The following is a 17151-nucleotide window of genomic DNA, read 5'->3' on the forward strand; positions in this document are numbered from 1 at the left end:
CCTCCTTATTTTTGCCTTCCTTCCCTCTTTCTCTCCTCCCTCCCTCCTTCCTCTCCTTCCTTCCTTCCAGCCCAAAGACCCTGCTTCCCACTGAGGCCGGAGTTCCAGCCCCAAGAAGGGGGAAGACGGCAGTCCAGGCCGGATGCTGGCTTTGGAAGGTCTTCTCCCCCCAACCCCACTTCCTTGGCCTGCCCCCCTTTGGAAGGAGGACCCCCTCCTGCCTTCTTGCAACCCCTAGCAAAGCAGAAGAGGCTCCAGGTGCAAACTTTGCTTGCCAGGAAAAAAAAAAAAACCCAGGCAGACCCACCCACCGCCATGCATGCAAGCAAGCCTGCACACCCACCCAGACATGCAGCCCCTGCATGCACACACACACAAGCACAAACCCAGGAGGACCCCACCTGGTCCTGCTCTGAGTCGTAGTCTTCCTCATCAGGGCTGGCGGACATGGCCATCTCTCACGGGGAGCCCAGCAGGGGCCGGGCTGGCATGGCTGGCAGTGGGGCTGTAACCCAGCTGTCCGGCCTCGGTGGTGCTCCTGGCCTCTCCTTACCCCCAGCGGGAGGAGGAGGAGGAGGAGGAAGAGCGGAGAAGGCCCTCATCCATATGCATGAGCCCTGAGGAGCCAGGAAGAGGCTGAGCTTCCTCGGCTGCCAATGGCAAGCTAAACCGGAGTGGAACAAAAGACGAGCTCTCCATTGGCTGCCCGGGCGGAGGAAGCCAGCCGAGGGGGGAGGAGGGAGGAGGCAGAGGGAGGGTCTTTGCTGGGGGAGGATGCCCCCAGGGGGAGGGAGGCCTGCCAGACCCATTTTGGAGGAGGGGGCTCCTGCCTTGCTAAACCCCCTTGCACGGGGACGGGGTGGGGAGTCCTTGCAAAGGGACCCGTTTTGTGTCCACCCACAAAAGGGCAGCGGAAGCAGCCCTGAGACATGGGGGGGGGGCTGCAGAAGCACCGGCCCTGCCAGGCCCCTGGGAGACAGGAAATATATTTTTACAGACTTAAAAATATTAAATATTTCTCCACACGTGCCAAAGGAATATACCAAATCGTGCTTTGGTGTGCTGTCTGACCTTAAAGGCACAACATTTAAAGCAACAGTCACCCTTAAAGCAACCACATGTCTCTACATGGAGCAGCAATTCCTTGGGGGGGGGGGAATAACGCTGGGTTCTCCAGACATGCAAATGCACCAGGAAGCGCAAACGGGGCTCAACAAAAGAGCTAAAATTATGCCAGAAACACACCGTGGAGGAAACTCCTTTTGGGGGGGGGGCAGGGGTGGTGGTGAAAATCTCTTTTCAGGAAAAAAAACCAGTGGTGACTTAAGGATTGAGGCCTGCGACCAAAAGAAACCAGGATGGGCCCAAATCCTACCTTTGCGTTTTTCTTAGGCCAGGATACCACGGGGATCCCAGAAATGGCCAGACTCTGGTCATCCTCTGCATGTTCCTTCAGGATGTTCTGTTTCCAAAAGGAAGGAAAAGGAAATATCAGGGTTTTTGCAAGGGCTGATTTCACACCATCTCCTGCATTTTAGGCTTCATTTAAAAAAATCATTGGGCTTCACAAACCAGGTCTCGTTAAGTTTGCACGTGCGTGGACCCAACCATGTTGACTTATTCAGTAAACCATAATAAAAGCCTATTTCGGCTGGTCATCCCAGGCAAACCAAATAAAAATGGTTTAATTGGACTTGGGCTCGGCGTATTGTGTGAATCCGAGTTACAAGGATGCCGGCGGCAAAACTATAACTTCTGGCTTTGGGTAGAGGCTCCTGCGTGAAAAGGTGCCCTTGAGGCTTTCCCCCATAAAACAAAAATAATCTTGGCTTGGCTCAGCAAACAAATCACTGTTAGAAATAAGGCAAAGCACTGTGTTATTTTATGGGTATTTTGTCAATTTCCTTCTTGGGTGGCAAAAGAGATAAAAGAATGCAAAGCCCGCCTTTGTTCCTGAAAGAAAAGTAAAAAAGGGCCTTACAGATTTCAATTTTCCAAAGACTAAATTTAAACTCTTGAGTGGGTTATTGTACCATATAATCCTTTTTTTAATTGAAATACAAAAGAAGATAAGAAAGAAATGAAACAAAAAGGATGACCACGTATAAGATTTTAAAAATGCATAATAAAAAAAGGATTAAAACCCTTGGGTGATAGAGTCTCTCCTCTCCTCTTCTTTCTGTCTGCAACCCCTAGCCACAATTTTAAATATCTGTGTTGCGCATCAAGCATTAATGACGGTTGCTAATTGCTGCTTAAGTCCCAAACATCACTTTCCCGAAAGAAATGGGAGATTTATTCTCTCCTACCACCTCTGAAGACCACCCGTTGACACCAGCCATAGACTTTATTCCCAAATGAAACCGCATGAGTGGGCATGGTTAAAGCTTACAACTATCCTCACAGCACTAGCCAAGCCGTGTCACGTGTGTCCCTGAACTTGGTACTTTCTACATGCCATGAGACCTCAACCCAACAGCACAAGAACATGTACTAAACCATAAGCCATGACTTGTAAATGGCACCGATTGGGCTTAATCGACACACTAAGCCACCAACCAACGAATCACGTCTCAGGTCTACAGAGGGAAACGTTTGTCCATTACCCACCTTCATATCTTCCAGGAGAGCTTGAGGGTCTTCAATGCCTTCGGGGACGCATTTCTTGTTCTCCGGAAGAGATTCTAGTTTTTCCACTAGGGCCTTCAAACCTTTCAGCTCAAATTCGGTCAAGTGAGTCCACTTGGCGGGGACCTCCGTGGCAGGAGACCCTGCGGGGGTTTTGGAATAGTCCACCGTGGCTGACTTTATACTTTCCTCCGACTCGTTGGACAGAGTCCTTTTGAAGAAGCGAGATTTTGGTTTCTTCCCCAACATCTCCTTCCCCTCCGAGTGTGTGCTGTTAGGAGAAGAGGGGACGTCAGATGAGATTTTGGGGACTTTTTCTGGGTTGTTGTCCTTGTCTTCCTGGGAACCAACATCGCACAAATCCTCATCCATGTCTCCCCAGGAATCGGATGAGAAGCTGTCCAAGCTACGTTTCCTCGTGGTATCTGGGAGCAGAGAAGAAGACAAATTAAAACCTTCCAGAAGATCAAGTGCCCCGAGACCTCCACAAGAAGCACCAAAGTTTTAGTTCAACTTGAACCTCAATTATTTCTATCTTTCAGAACGCTGGTTTATCCCCCAAATCTCTGCTCTTTTCAATATACAATCTGAAGCGGGGCACCAACCCTTATAAACAAATAGAGAGAGAGTCTTCATGCATGTCTTTGAGTTACTGAATTATCCAGTCCAGTGTCTACTTGAAAAAGTTTCTGCAACCAAGGGCACCTTTCCATCTCTCCTCCTTGCTACTCCAAAAACACACTGAGGTACAGGCAAATTACTTACCAATTAACATTGATTCTTGTAGATACTCCCTGCTGAAATGAGAGCGCTGGGTTAGACAGAACATGTATCTCTCCAAAACATACCAACACATCTCATAGTAAAATGGGTAGCGGAACTTGGCTTGTACCTGGGGGGGGGGAAACATAGGAACGTGTCTGAATGCAGGTCAATTAGCCCACAATTTGCTCAGACCAATGGATCAACAATTTGCATCTTCCTGTGAGAGGTAATTTATTAGACAGACCTTCAGCTTAACATAGAACTTTATCTTGCATGAGTTGACTTCACAATCAATCACTATTAGTCATGCTCCTCTTGAAGAAGTCACCACACCAGCTGGATCCATAGGCTGGCCAAGGCATTAACCATGATTTCCAAACCACAGTGACCGGCTCACACAACACAAACACAAGCCAACCAACCAACGACATGATTTGTTCTGCCTCATGTTCTCATTCCTCGGACATCTAAAAGAACTTCTGATCAGAACTGAGTGACCAAGAGGCCAGCTGAGGACTAACCCTTGCCCTCAGGAGCATCCATACTCAGGGTCTAAAAAGTCAAGATCTATATTTTTTTTGACACATACACAATCATGCACCTCAGTAGACACCTCTGCTTGTGCTTTTGATTATCTTAGAGGTTAGATCTTAACTTTAGATCTGGGCAACCATGGAATAAATTCAATATCTGCTTGTTCATGGCTAAAGGACAATCCCTTTTCAGTCCTGCCAAGTTTGCAAATTGGAAAAGATGTCTGCTCAAAATTCTCTTGCAATCCTGGTCTCCTAGAAACCTGCAAAAGTGCCCACATGTGCCAAGTCAAAATGACAGGACTGGTAGGACCTCAGCCCTGACTCGGAGCCCTGGCAAATGTCTGTTTCTTCCCCATCTTTAGACCCACTCTTATTTCTGGATTGGTATAATTTATTGTGTTGGTGATGGTTCAGATTCTGGAGCAGGAAGTCTATATCACCTGGTGGTCCATAATTTGTTTCTCTGGAGATCCGAGAGACTCAGCCTTGGATGCTTTGCTGGGAAGACAGAGAAACATTCTACATTCTCCAAACGGCCATTCCTAAATATGCATAATTGCCATTCAAATTTGGGGTATTGGAGACCCCTCCCTAACCTGCAGCAAGAGTTGCAAGTCTCAGACTTCCCAAGAATTCTGTCATTCCTGCCTATTTAGAGGGGACTTCCAAAATTTGGGAAGGACCTCACCAATGTCAAAAGAGCGACGTTCATATAAGGAACTCAAATCCTGCATTTTTCTCCCCCCATTTAATTTTACAACAAAGAGAGCACTGCGGGAAACAAAATTTGCAAAAGAATTTGACTTACAAATAGGAAGATGCCTCTTTCCACCCCTCGGCCTTCAAAAGGTTTTCAGCCACACGCCTGGGGAATATATTAAAGACATCATTTGCTCAATGCTTTCCTGACAGGTTCTTCTTTTTTTTTTTTTTTTTTTTGCAATTCACCAAATTTAGTTCTGCCTCTTTTTTTGGGAGGGGGGGGCGAATGGGGGAAACCAATGCTTTTTTAAAAGAAAAAAAAAAAAAAATACTGAAGACAGTGAAAAGCATGCAGTGCTCCCATGCTGGGGGTGTGTGTCAATCTCTAAGCATCAATTTGAGTTCCTAATAACTTCGCCTCTCTGGACTCTGTCCCATGGCTGTCTGTCTCTACATTTCCTTTTGCACATCTGCAAAAAAACATTTGCACCCCCCCAAAAAACAAGGACTTCTCCCTTGCAAGCCAAGATGTTGCAGGGAGCTGGACAGGTATAAATTCAATTAACACTTTCTCTTACCAGTTTTTGAATTATGATAGTTGGAAGCAACTTTCTGTTCAGAGTAGTCTTCTCCTCTGATCCAGGAAGGTGGCTGTTCTCATGAGAAGGTTAGAGATGTTTAAGAGTATGTCCCTCAGCAACTAGCCACCACCTGCAACATGCCCAGGCAGTCTTGCGCCGAGTTATATATTTGTTGTGGGTCAAATCATGACATATTTGGCCCTCACTCTACGTTGAAAGGAAGACAAAATCTGGGATTCTTGCAAGAATCCAACTTTGGCTTGGGGTTGGCACGCGTGTGTACATGTCCAGGTGGAGAAGACAAGTTGTTAGGAAAGGAATTTAGACAGTCAGGGAATACAGGTAACAACTATTCACCTTGAAAGACAAGGAGAGCAGAAGTAGGCTACAAAGGATCTTAAGGTTGTCTTCCTTGTGTAGTCATCTGATAGGCCCTTTAGCAGACAATGTTTGAGAAGAAGAACCAGAAGAGAGAAATCACATCCAGGGTCATCAGTACACCCTGATCCATCTTGCATGTATTTTTACACCTCTCTTTTGCTTGTTGGTCTCTTTTGTTCTAAGTAAACCTGACTACAATCATGATTGAAGGCTACCAATAAAGATGAGCCTTAGATATTGTTTCAGATAGGGACTCACTTTCTCACACACTTTGGAGAAGAATCCAGCCTCTCAATATCTCAAGATTTTTACAGTGGTCCCCAACTTGCCTTTTGAAAATCAACATGGGCTGTGGATATTCCAACTGTCCTAACTCATCTTCTTAACTGTCCTCTGCATTACAGCTGAAGCCTACACAATCTCGGGATTGGCATGTGTGTACATGTCCAGGTGGAGAAGCCTGATCCTCTCAAGCTGGGATGGACCTATCAGAAAATCAAGGCATTTGTTCCAATCTTCTTCTAAAAGAGATTCGGTCCCAAAAGCGCCCTTTGAAGACAGGGGACAATGGCATGGGCATCAATCTTGACAATGGGTTGGAAAGGCCCAACACATCTGGAACAGCAAGATACAGATGTGCCCAACAGCAGGGATAGTGATGATGCATGGGGGGGGGGGGAAAATCCCAGAATTCCCTAGAAATAGTTGATCAGAGTGGTGATTTACTAGCTTTTAGAGAGCCAATCAGTTTCCATGACAAAACCCAACATTCTAAACCCTTTTCCACCACTGGGGAACCAATCAGAAAGAAGGGGGCGGAGCAATGTTTCCTCACTCTTCGCACCCAGCTGTTGTGGCCACTCCCTTGACTTTTTTTGTCTCCTGTACGAAGGATGCTCCCGAGTGGCAAATCCTCATGTCTAAATCACCCACAGGTTGAAATCCTTCTTTCTGTAATACCATGACTCGTAGTCTACTATAGCGAATGTCTGTTATGGAAACCCAACTCAAACCATCACTGAAGAACTCAGCATGCAGTGAGAATTCAAACACCTTACTTGAGTAAACCTGGTTGACTTAACCACAGCAAGTTTGTCGTGGATATACAAGAAGAGGCTGAAAGCAAACAGACTCGTAACTTTGATGACTGCGCTGGGAAAAACGAGCAACTGGTCTGTAACCCTGGAAGTAGAGACCCACCAGAATTCCAGAGGACGGAGACACATCCCCAAATCAAATCTCAATTCTACATCATCTCAAAGCAAACCACTAAAGCTTCTTCAAGAGCATTCTTTAGCTCTACAGAGTGATGCCCAAACTGGCCACTTTCCTGGGGAACGAGAAAAGTGCTTGTTAAGTTATCAAAAGCCCACCCCCTACAAAGACTAGAATTTCCCTGGAAATCCAGGAACTTGTCAGAATTCCAATTTTTCCCCACAAGAGAAATCAGGCCTTGAAAGGTTGCACTTAAAAGATAATTAGATGCCCATGTGTGATAAGCTATAATTGTGTTAAACCTAGTTGGCTAATAAGATGGAACAAATTGAGATTGCAGAAACCATTAAAGCAACAAACCTCTCCACCCTGACAATGTGGTGGAGAGTACGTTCTCGGCCATCGTGGTTTGTAAATCATAATTTATGGCTTAGCATGATGCATTAAGCCACTCATTCTGGTTGATTCTACTAGAATGTATGGCTCAGAATGAACGAGAATGTGGTCAGTTGTGATCACTCAACAAGCCATTGCTAAATTCCATGGGTGAACCCAACCATTAAAGTTTATCCAAACTGGTGACCAGTTAGGCAGGGAAGACCAATTCTCCACCAGTTTGCTCTGCTTTGAACCTCACCCTTTGCTCTTCTAGGTTTTGAGATTTCAGCATAATGCTCCAAATATCTGAACCCCTAAACCGAAAAGTTCACAGACCAACAAAGTTTCCTTAGAGCCACCAAGGTGCCCTATTCAGGTGCCATGGTACCTTCTGCAGAACAAGGATTCAATGTCTCAAGTCAAAAATCTAAGGAGTCCTTACCCTTGTTCTGTCCTCAATTTCATGAATGCGAAGCTGCATGGGAACGTTAAAGCTATGCAAGATATTTCCACCAAACACCAAGGAATCAACTGGGGTGTAAACCGCATGTATCCACCCTAAAAAGATAGAGAAGAGAGGAAAGGACTCACATCACAAAAGTCAGTCATGTTGGGGATAAAGTCCTGCTCTCCTCCGGCCTACAAAACTGTGTTTTTCTTCAGGATCTGCCTCAAAAGCCTTTCTATTCAGCTTCAGCTGCTGAGGCAGCACAAACCCTGGATCAGAGCATTGGGAATAGGCTATAAGACATGAAATAAGCAAAAGAGCTAGAAAATGCTAGGATCAGGGATGTCCAACCTTGGCAACATTAAGACTTGAGCACTTCAACTCCCAGACTTCTCCAGCCAGCCATGCCAGAGAATTCTGGGAGTTGAAGTCCACAAGTCTTAAAGTTGCCATGGTTGGACATCCTTGGGCTGGATCATCCCTATAGTTAGCAAAAAAAAAGGACACTGCAAGTCCAGAACCAACGGGGGGAGGGGGGGGAGGCATAACTTTTATGCAATCCTTTTCTCCCAGTGAGTGTGTCAAGGTACGTTATCCAGTCCATCTCTCTCCTCACTCTGGACCTAACGATGGCTGCCCACCAATGTGTCAACAGTAAGGGTGGATCTTGAAAAACCAGATCCTCTTCCAAGAGGGAATTACCTGAAGGAATGAAGAAAGTGTAGCCTTGTTTCAGTTCGATTCTTTGGCACAGCTCCACGCGGTCCCCCAGAAAAATATCACTTTGCTTCCCAGAGACAACCCATTCCTCGTAAAGTTCTAGGTTCTGCAATGTTGGAGGAATCAGCCAAAAGATCTAGAAACAGAGAGAAAACCCCGAAGGTACCTCTCATTTAAAAAGAAGCAAATGAGCATGTCCAATATTCTATCTTAAATTCACGGCACAGCAAGAGTGCCTTTCTTTCCTAGCTGGGTGATTTCCCCTTTCCCCAAAGCCTATTTTGAAAAGAAAAAAAATTGAGCCTCCGCTCTTGACAAGGATTTTATAAAGGATTGCCTTCCGCGGAGACATCGCTTACCTTTCCTCCCCGGAAAACGTGATACCACACCGAAGTGCCTCCGAAATCAATGTGGAAATCGGTGAAGCATCCTTTCACGCTCATCAAGCAGTACCTGCGAAAGAGATTCTCTCTTTAAAATCGCCGAGAAGGATTCTAATGTGCAGATCATCGGCGAACAGGTCCAATTAAGGCTTCTCTGTTCGTCCTCTGGGTGGGATTTTAGAAGCAGCCGAGGGATTTCTGCTGCAGGGGAAAAAAAAAAACACAAACCAGGCAAGCAACCTCCCCCTCCTCCTTGAAGGGAGCACACCACAGCGAGGCTGCCCGAATTAAATTGGCCATCTATGTGGGCTGTGCCTGCTTCTCTGTTCTCAGCGCTCACTTTGAACCCTGGACCTTGGAGCCCCAAAACAAGATGCTTTTTCTTCCCAATCCTTGCACGGGCAAAGTTTACAAACAGTTCTGCTTGAATCTCACACTGTTAATGGGTCGATGTTTTTCCAAACTCCTCGCTCGCAAGCTTCCAGCAAAGCGGGAGGCTCAAGTGCTCCATTCACTCCTTTTCCTATGAGAACTCTTATAGGGAAGACTTTAAAATCAGTTTTGCACCATCCCTTTTTGGCTGGATGTTCTCATTCCTACCCAGCGCTGCCGATCCATCCTCCTGCCCACCACGGGCACCTTAAGAGACGCAGGAAATGTGCACAGCTCAACACACTAACCTCTTTTCCTGGTTCCGGCTGCTGGCTACCTCAATCCGAGCGTGCCAGTGTGTGTGTGTCCCTGTGTGTCCTTCGCCTCCCCTACCAGACCGTGAGTGCCCTGATTGCACTCCCCAGGCGTTCCCGCTGGCCCGGTTCCCTTCTCCCGCCAATCAGCCGCGGTTTCCCCTCCCCTCTGACACCATCCAGGTGGACGCCCGCATCCTCCCAGCGACAGGCTGGGCAGAGAACGGTGCCCTTCGCGAGTCTTCCCTTGGCGAGCCGAAAGTCTCGGGTTAGGGAAAAAGGCGAGCTGCCTAGCAACCTCTTCTGAGTTGACAGGGATACGCAATGCTGCTGTTATGGGGAAAATGGCAAATGTGTGGGGAGGGAGGGAGGGAGGGAGTTGGGAAGGAGAATGGGAAGGAGAAAGGGAAGCCAACTCAAACGTTTTGTTTTGCAACTCAAGCCCTGCCTTGCAAAACAGCCTACCTTGTCTGGCTTTTGGGCACGGGATTTTCCTGGCCGCGCCATTAAACCTTCCCTGTTGGGGAAGCGGATTCAAAGCTGGCAAAATATCCAAGGAGCACATAGGAAAGCTTCAACCTCCCCAACAGAGGAGTCTAGACGTCCTGCAGGAGCCCCTTTTCAAAATACGAGTCCTTCTTCCCTCCTCCGAGGCTCCTAAGTCCTCTCCTCTTTCCCCCCTTTCTCCCCCTTCCTCTAGGTCCAGCCGAAAGTGACACCCATTCAGGGGCTGGTTTGGGGAGATTCAGCCCCCCCCCCCTTGCGAGAAACTTGGAAGCAGAAAGCAACTTTGAATGTGACCGGCCACTAGGTTGGCAGACGTCTGAAAGATCCTCGGTGGTTTGGGATTATATGAAATATTTTCCTTTAAAATAAAATGCTAGTAGCACAACCCCTTTGATCGTGTGCAGACTGGAAGGTGTGGGGGGAGGTGAGAATACAGTTCAGCTTATCCTGAGGACAAGTCTGGAAACAAATGAACAATCTGCATATATTGTAGTCTTACAACTGGAACTGGAGTTCTTAGCCTGAGCTGAATGTCGTTTCAACTGGATGAATTGATGCACAAAAAGGTTTTTCTCCTGCAGCACGGAGGCTAAGCCGCATTGTACAGAAAGCAGACACCCACCCACCCCCATTCCCATCTCAAATAGGAAGCATTATTATTCAGATATGAAGCATTCTGCACACTGCAAAAATCAGGTTTCCAAATATTCGGATTTCTGGTTCCTTTTTGCTCAAGCCTTGAGCAAAAAGGCTTGAGCCTTGCAAGCCCCTCTTCCAGGCATTAAACCTCATTTCCATCGTTACAGAATGGATGGAATTATTTGTCCCTCTCCAAATCAATCTTCCTTCTGAAACAAGCCCTCTTCTCTGCTCCCTCCCTCCCAGCAAGTTTTCCTACCCCAGGAACCCCCCCCCACACAGTCGGAGACTTCTTTAAGGGCTCCATTTCTTTCCCACACGTAAACCCCAAAACTCAACCTCTGCCTCTAAGAAACCTTAGTCAGGATGAGTTCATATTTTTTAGAAAGAGTCTTGGGAGATCCTCTGGGTCTAAAGGGTTTCATCCTGGGGTCTAACCAAGGATATTCTGTTCTCTCTTCCCAAAGCCCCAGGGTTGGCAAGGAGGCTTTGGAAATTGGGGAGGGGGCAAAGCTTTTCTCCGCAAAGCAGACTCTGGAGAGATGCCTTTGTGTTGACCTCCACAGCTTCCTCTCCGTGTAAGGCTGGAGTCACGTGGGGCGGCCCGGCTTCTCCTGCACGGATAACCCCACTTCTTCAAAAGACAGCGAGTGGGTGGGCTGGTTTGTTCAGCACAGCCCAGAATGCCTAACTTTTCTAAGGGACTTGCTCCTGAAACGCGCTCAAGCCTCCATCTTGGAAGGAAGAGGCCCCCTTTCCCTTTCTTTTCCAGCCCCCACCCCACTCTCCCACCCAGAGGCCCCTCTTCCTATATGCCTTTGGTTAAAAAATACCGGAAAAGGGGAGAAAAAGAGGACGATGGACAAAACTTAAAGAGATTTCAGCTCCAGCTTCCTGACCCTCCCCCCCTTGTAGACACAATCCTTGGAATAAACAGAAATTTGGGTTTCGCTCAGGGGGGTTCTGAGCTTGCCAAGCGACCTCCATTTCATTTGTTAAAACAAGGGGGGGGACTATTTCAGCGTCCCCCCCAGCGATGGGTGGAGAGAAATTTGAAAGATGCCGAAAATAATAGAGAGCTGGGAGGGTGGAAGAAACCATAAAGAAATGAATGAGGAGCCGAGAAGCAGGCGTGATGGTGGCATTTTCAAAGCTGCAGCCTGGCGGAGGCAGCACTGGACCTGCATTTTCGGTTCTTTAATTGCTACCAAATTAGAAGGCAACGAAAGGCAGGACCTGTCACGTTTTGGGGGGGGGCGGTTAGTCTCTTATGAGGGGGGGGGAGGAAATTCCCAGCTGGAGCCTCTGCTAAAAACTGTCCTTCTATTTTTTAAATCCCCCAAAATGTTTTCATTCGGATGTTACTGTACAGCAAACATTTGCACAATGGAGTAAACAAGCAGCCGGTGGCAACAATGCAAAAGACAGACCTGAGTCTGGGTCAGGTTGCAGAATGTTATGCTAAAACAAGGAGACAAAATAACAGAGAGGCAATGAAGAGGCTAACGACAGGATTCCTTGCTCCTTTTTTCTCCATTCAAAACCGCAGAATTTTAGGTTTTCAAAATAGAAAAACTCCTTTCTCTTTACAGCGGCTTTTTCCAAATGGTGCAGGGCAGCATCCCAGATGTTAAGCTGTTTTTAGAAGAGACCCCTGATAGTCAGCGACAACCTCCATCAGCTGTCTCCAATAGATTCAACTAGCACAAGTTGTCACCAACGCACACACAGCCAACAACCTCCATCGGCTGTATCCAATAGATTCGACTGCACAAGTTGTCACCAACGCACACACACCCTTGCAGAGACGTTGCTGTGCGAATGCAGACCAAATATGTCCACTCTATTCTACCAGCTACAAAGTTGTGTCCATAAATCACCAGGAGCTAAGAGACACACCTGTTCATTCAAAACTCCCCTCCACCCAAAAAAAGGCAATTGAGATTGCTTTGAGGGTCAAACATCTAATCTTTTGCAGATGTTTCCTTCAGCTTTCACCCTCTTATCATTACTGTGAGTCAAGGACTCAAAGAGTTCCCCATACAAAAGGACACCCATCCTCCAGCAAGCATTCCAAGCAATTAAGGCCCCAAAACCACAAAAAAGGTAGCACAGGAATTCTCCTCCATACCCCCTCCCACCTGCTACCCCCAGGGAAAAATAATCTCTTCCCAATCTTATCTCCTGGCTTTGTTTTTTGAAGTGTGGGGGGGGGGACAGCAGGAGGGCCAAGCTGAACAGAGAAAAACCAACAAAGCTAGGAAAGAACCCTACAGAATCCATAGCGTAAAATGGTGGGCCAGGATAGAAAGATGACCAGAGAAAAAAACAGCGTACACGAACACACGGATCAGGTGGATTGTAGGGAGTTTTCCGTGGAGGCAGTGAGCCCCTCTCTTTGCTCAAAAACGCACAGAGGGAATTTAGTGGGAAATTTGTTTATTATCAGAGGAGGCAGAAGAAAGAAATCACAGTGACGGCTGCTTCACTCTCCCGCCCATCTCTCTCCTCTCTTGCTCCCACTCAATTTTGCTCTGAGCAGGAGATCCTCCTCCTGCTTCCTAGGCATCCATCGCCCATTGGAAAAAACAGCCGAACCTCTTCCAGCCTTGAATGAAGGGCCAAACATTGAGCACATCCCCAGTTGGGTGCCATCAAGGCCGCTTATGAACCAGGACACAGGCCTGGAGTTGGCCAAAACTTAAAAAACACGAAACTTTCCAGGGATCATTTTTCACTAAAAGCACCCATGCTCACAGGGATCTTTGTTAGCATAACAAAGTGCAGCTAAATATCTAAATCTGTGTGTGTGTGTGTGTGCTTCAAATTAAACCATCCTCTTCCCCCCCCCCCTTTTTAATTTGTCTCCTCTCACCTGAGGTAGAAGCATATAAGAGACAGGGATACTTTGGTGCTCTCTGAACTTGGGTTGTTTCTATGCATTACCCAAACTAGGTAAAGTCATCTGTGCTAGCCAGCTTTTTTCATATGCACAGATAACAAACTCCCTCAGATATTGCAAACACAGAAGCTATTTTGGGGCTGGGAGACACAAGAGTTGTTGAAATGAAAATTGCAAGCGAAAAAGAACACGGAAAAACCTTAAACACTGTACTGTAGCTTCTGTTTGGAAAGTTGCTTTGCTTGAGGAATATCTGAATATAGGTGGTCCTCCACTTACGACAACTGAACCCAAAATTCCTGTTGCTAAGCGAGACAGTTGTTAAATGAATTTGTCTTGTTTTACGACCTTCCTTGCCATAGTTGTTAAATGAATCACTGCAGCTGGTAAGTTGGTAAATACAGTTGTTAAGGGAATCTGGCTTCCCCATTGATTTTGCTTGTCAGAAAGTCACAAAAGGGGATCACAGGACCATGGAACATTGCAACCATCGTAAGTCCATGCGAGTTTCCAAGCATCCGAATTTTGATCACATGACCACAGGGATGCCGCAATGTTCGTAAGTGTGAAAAAAGCTCACAAATCACTTTTTTCAATGTCACTGAAACTTTAAACAGTCACTAAACAAATGGTTGTAAGTAAAGGACTACCTATAACTTCTCCCTATCCTTTTACTCATTTTACTCTCTCTATCCGAAAAACAGCACCACGCATAAGCATCTACGTACAGCACAGTTCTTTGAACACTGTTATATACGAGCCTCTAATTCACAGCTAATTCTGACACGCAAGCATTTTTGTTGCAAGGTTTAAGAAAGGATCTGGGTGACCTACTTGGCAAAGCATAAGCAAGCAAGCAAAAAAGAAATGTCTTTATCCCCACAGCCGTAGCAATTCAAAAAACCACAAAGCCAGAGGTAAAACAGTTTGTAAGAAGGAAAAATTGTCTTGTAAGAAGGAAATCCTAAATCCACCACAAAATAGGGGGACATCCTTTGCGGTTGCCATTGTGAATCCAGCCCAACCTCCTTATAACAACAAAAACACAAAACAAGGAAGGCTGAACCATAAACACGAGTCTTTGGCTTGCCCTGCTGACATCACAGCAATTCAGCCCAATCACAGCCAAGGTTCCTTTCTATTTGTCGGCGTTTCTCTGACATAGAAGCAGCCATGTCCTTCTCTATCACAGCACCTTCACTTGTCACCAAATCATAGTTTCCCCCCCAAAAAAAACCAGCCATTAATTGTCATGGCCATACAAATCTTTCAACGGAGATGCACAAAGCTCCTCTGAATTTAGGCTCAACACTCTTAACACACCTAGCTTTAATCATAATTTAGCAAGGAAATTTAGAAGAAAAATCCACTTACTTTTTCACTTTGGGATATTTCATCTCCAAAATGGCATTTGTGGACTCGGTCTGCCTTTCCTTTAAATGCCGCGGCCACATGTTGTCCACCCAGTCTACTAAATCCACCTGGAAAAGACCCAGATCAGAGTTAAGGTAGGAAATAATAGAGAAAGATCTGTTCTCTTGGCTAAGTTCACCCCCAAGCTCAACTGGGATGCAACCATTGACCCCAGGCTCAGTCAGAATCTCCACTTACCACATTGGGACGCTTGACAATATTGGCCAGTTTAGTGTGGCTGAATTCCAGGCTGATCATGTTGTACAGCTTCTCGCGCTCCACCTCAGGGGTTTCATAGTACCGCACAAATTGAGCCATGCTCATTTCAATGCCTTTTTGGGTGTTCACATCCACTACATCCACGGTCCGTCGGCTCCCTGGAAGAGTTGGGAAAATACAGCAAAGATTTTATTCCTAGCAAAGACTTTCAAAATAAACACAAGAAAATTCCAAATACTGTATAGTGAGAATCAGAGTCATTCAAGCTGGCTGATATTTCTGGTATCTGGTACATCCTACAAGATATCCAGGACCAGCTTGATAATTATTATACTAGCTTTACTTTCATATTCAAATTAACTTTTAATCATCCTCAGTATTTTCCCCTAAACAAGAAGGAAGATACCGAAATTATACCACAAATTTTCAATTCTCAGACATGGCTCTATTCTGCAAAATATAGATTTGGGTGCAACTGCAGCCTGCAACCTCGGTTATGTGTTCTCAGTTTAGCTTCACACTTGCCTAATTTACACATAATACCCTGTTCGTTCTTTTATTTAAAAAAAACCCCAAAACTCAAATCAGAACATCAACACATCATTTTTGCATTACGGAAAGATGCATATAAACTTACCCACAAGCATTTTAGCATCTTGGGCAGTGAAGTCTGGATCAGGCATTCTGAAATGATGAAAGGCGTAGGGATTAAATTAAATGCAAAACAGAGAGTCGAAATCAGAACAACAACACACTAACCCTGGCTAAGCAGCAGTTACAAGGACAGAATTTAAAATCCTCCCTTTTTCCCCACTCATTTGCCAACTGTAGTTCTTGGGAATTTCTTCTCCGAATTTGAAGTTTTCTCTTCTGCCTCTGCAGCTGGCAGCCATCCTCTTATCTATGTTCCTCTCCTTTTTTTCTTTCCCTCTTTAAAAAAAAAACCTCTTTTATGCTAGAGCAATGAAGTCACAAGGTTCTCCACCATCCTGAGCATCCAAACTTCCTTCTACTTCTCTGACCCCCTCAGTGCAATTTTTTTTTTTTAAAGGAAGTTGGTGATTGGATGGTTCTTTTTGATACTGATGGTTTTAAACTTCCCTGTTAGGACAATTCTCCTTATCACAGCTTTGACCTGTAAGCCAATCTCAGCATTGCTATATGACAATTTGAAGATACAAAACAGAAGACCGGAGACCTTGATTTATCCCAAGGATCATCTTTAGAAAGATAGGGTTTTTTGCATAACCCGTCTAGGCACTTAGCATCAGTTCTGCTCGTTGAATTAGCAGTTTTCCAAGGTCCCCAATTCCTAGCCAGATTGCGAACCTCAGGGTAGCTTCTTCTCTTCATAGGAAGAATAAAAGTTACATATGTATGACTTTGGCAGCTGAATAGAATAGAATAGAATACGAAATATAGAATAGAATAAGAAAAATGGAATGGAATAGAACCTTGGAGGCCATCTAGTCCAACCCCCTGCTCAGGCAGGAAACTCTATATCATTTCAGACAAATGGCTGTCCAGTCTCTTCTTAAAAGCTTCCAGTGTTGGAGAATTCACAACTTCTGGAGGCAGGTTGTTCCATTGGTTAATTGTTCTAACTATCAGGAAATTTCTCCTTAGTTCTAGGTTGCTTCTCTCCTTGATTAGTTTCCGCTATAAATTTGTTTATCAAATAACAATAAATGAGTGTTTTCTTCTGTAGCATCTTTCCTCAAGAGAAGGGGCTTTGCCATAGCTGAAAACCCACCAAGCACACAGTTCCTATCATTTATCCCAGCTTGGCTATAAGACTAGATAAAGACAAAAGGATGATATATATTAAGAATAGGGTGGTCTTACTTAATTCCCAGTCCAGCCTTACTTCGGAAGATGAGAGGGACTTTCAGCGCTTCCCGCTGCACGTATTCAAAATTGAAATCTGGGGGGGAAAAGGCAGAGAAGGTCAGAGACAGGTCAGTGGTAAGATTTCAGCCATTAAAAAAAAGCTTGGCAAATACAAGTTGCCTCGACTTATGACCAAAATTGGGATTAGAATTTTGGTT

At 45.6% G+C, this 17151-nt stretch overlaps 1 protein-coding gene across 6 annotated transcripts in view; it reads right to left on the reverse strand.

Moving 5' to 3' along the window:
* KDM2B (lysine demethylase 2B) overlaps positions 1-17151 on the reverse strand; it is a 29203-nt gene that overhangs the window by 8826 nt on the left and 3226 nt on the right. For 3 of the 6 annotated variants that reach the window (XM_039362650.1, XM_039362651.1, XM_039362652.1), the window contains exons 3-12: positions 16949-17027; positions 15741-15787; positions 15083-15261; positions 14846-14952; positions 8714-8807; positions 8337-8490; positions 7629-7744; positions 3394-3520; positions 2611-3053; positions 1376-1462 (exon numbers count right to left, since the gene is read on the reverse strand). In XM_039362650.1, the coding sequence (XP_039218584.1) occupies positions 1376-1462; positions 2611-3053; positions 3394-3520; positions 7629-7744; positions 8337-8490; positions 8714-8807; positions 14846-14952; positions 15083-15261; positions 15741-15787; positions 16949-17027 (1433 nt within the window). Of the gene's footprint in view, positions 1-1375; positions 1463-2610; positions 3054-3393; positions 3521-7628; positions 7745-8336; positions 8491-8713; positions 8808-9417; positions 9715-9888; positions 10101-14845; positions 14953-15082; positions 15262-15740; positions 15788-16948; positions 17028-17151 lie in introns of those variants that run through there. The other 3 variants (XM_039362653.1, XM_039362654.1, XM_039362655.1) reach the window with 3 other exon arrangements.

Source organism: Crotalus tigris, unplaced genomic scaffold (genome assembly GCF_016545835.1).
Source record: "Crotalus tigris isolate CLP2741 ecotype Arizona unplaced genomic scaffold, ASM1654583v1 scf7180000019478.12717781048:2074007, whole genome shotgun sequence".
Lineage (NCBI taxonomy): Eukaryota > Metazoa > Chordata > Lepidosauria > Squamata > Viperidae > Crotalus > Crotalus tigris.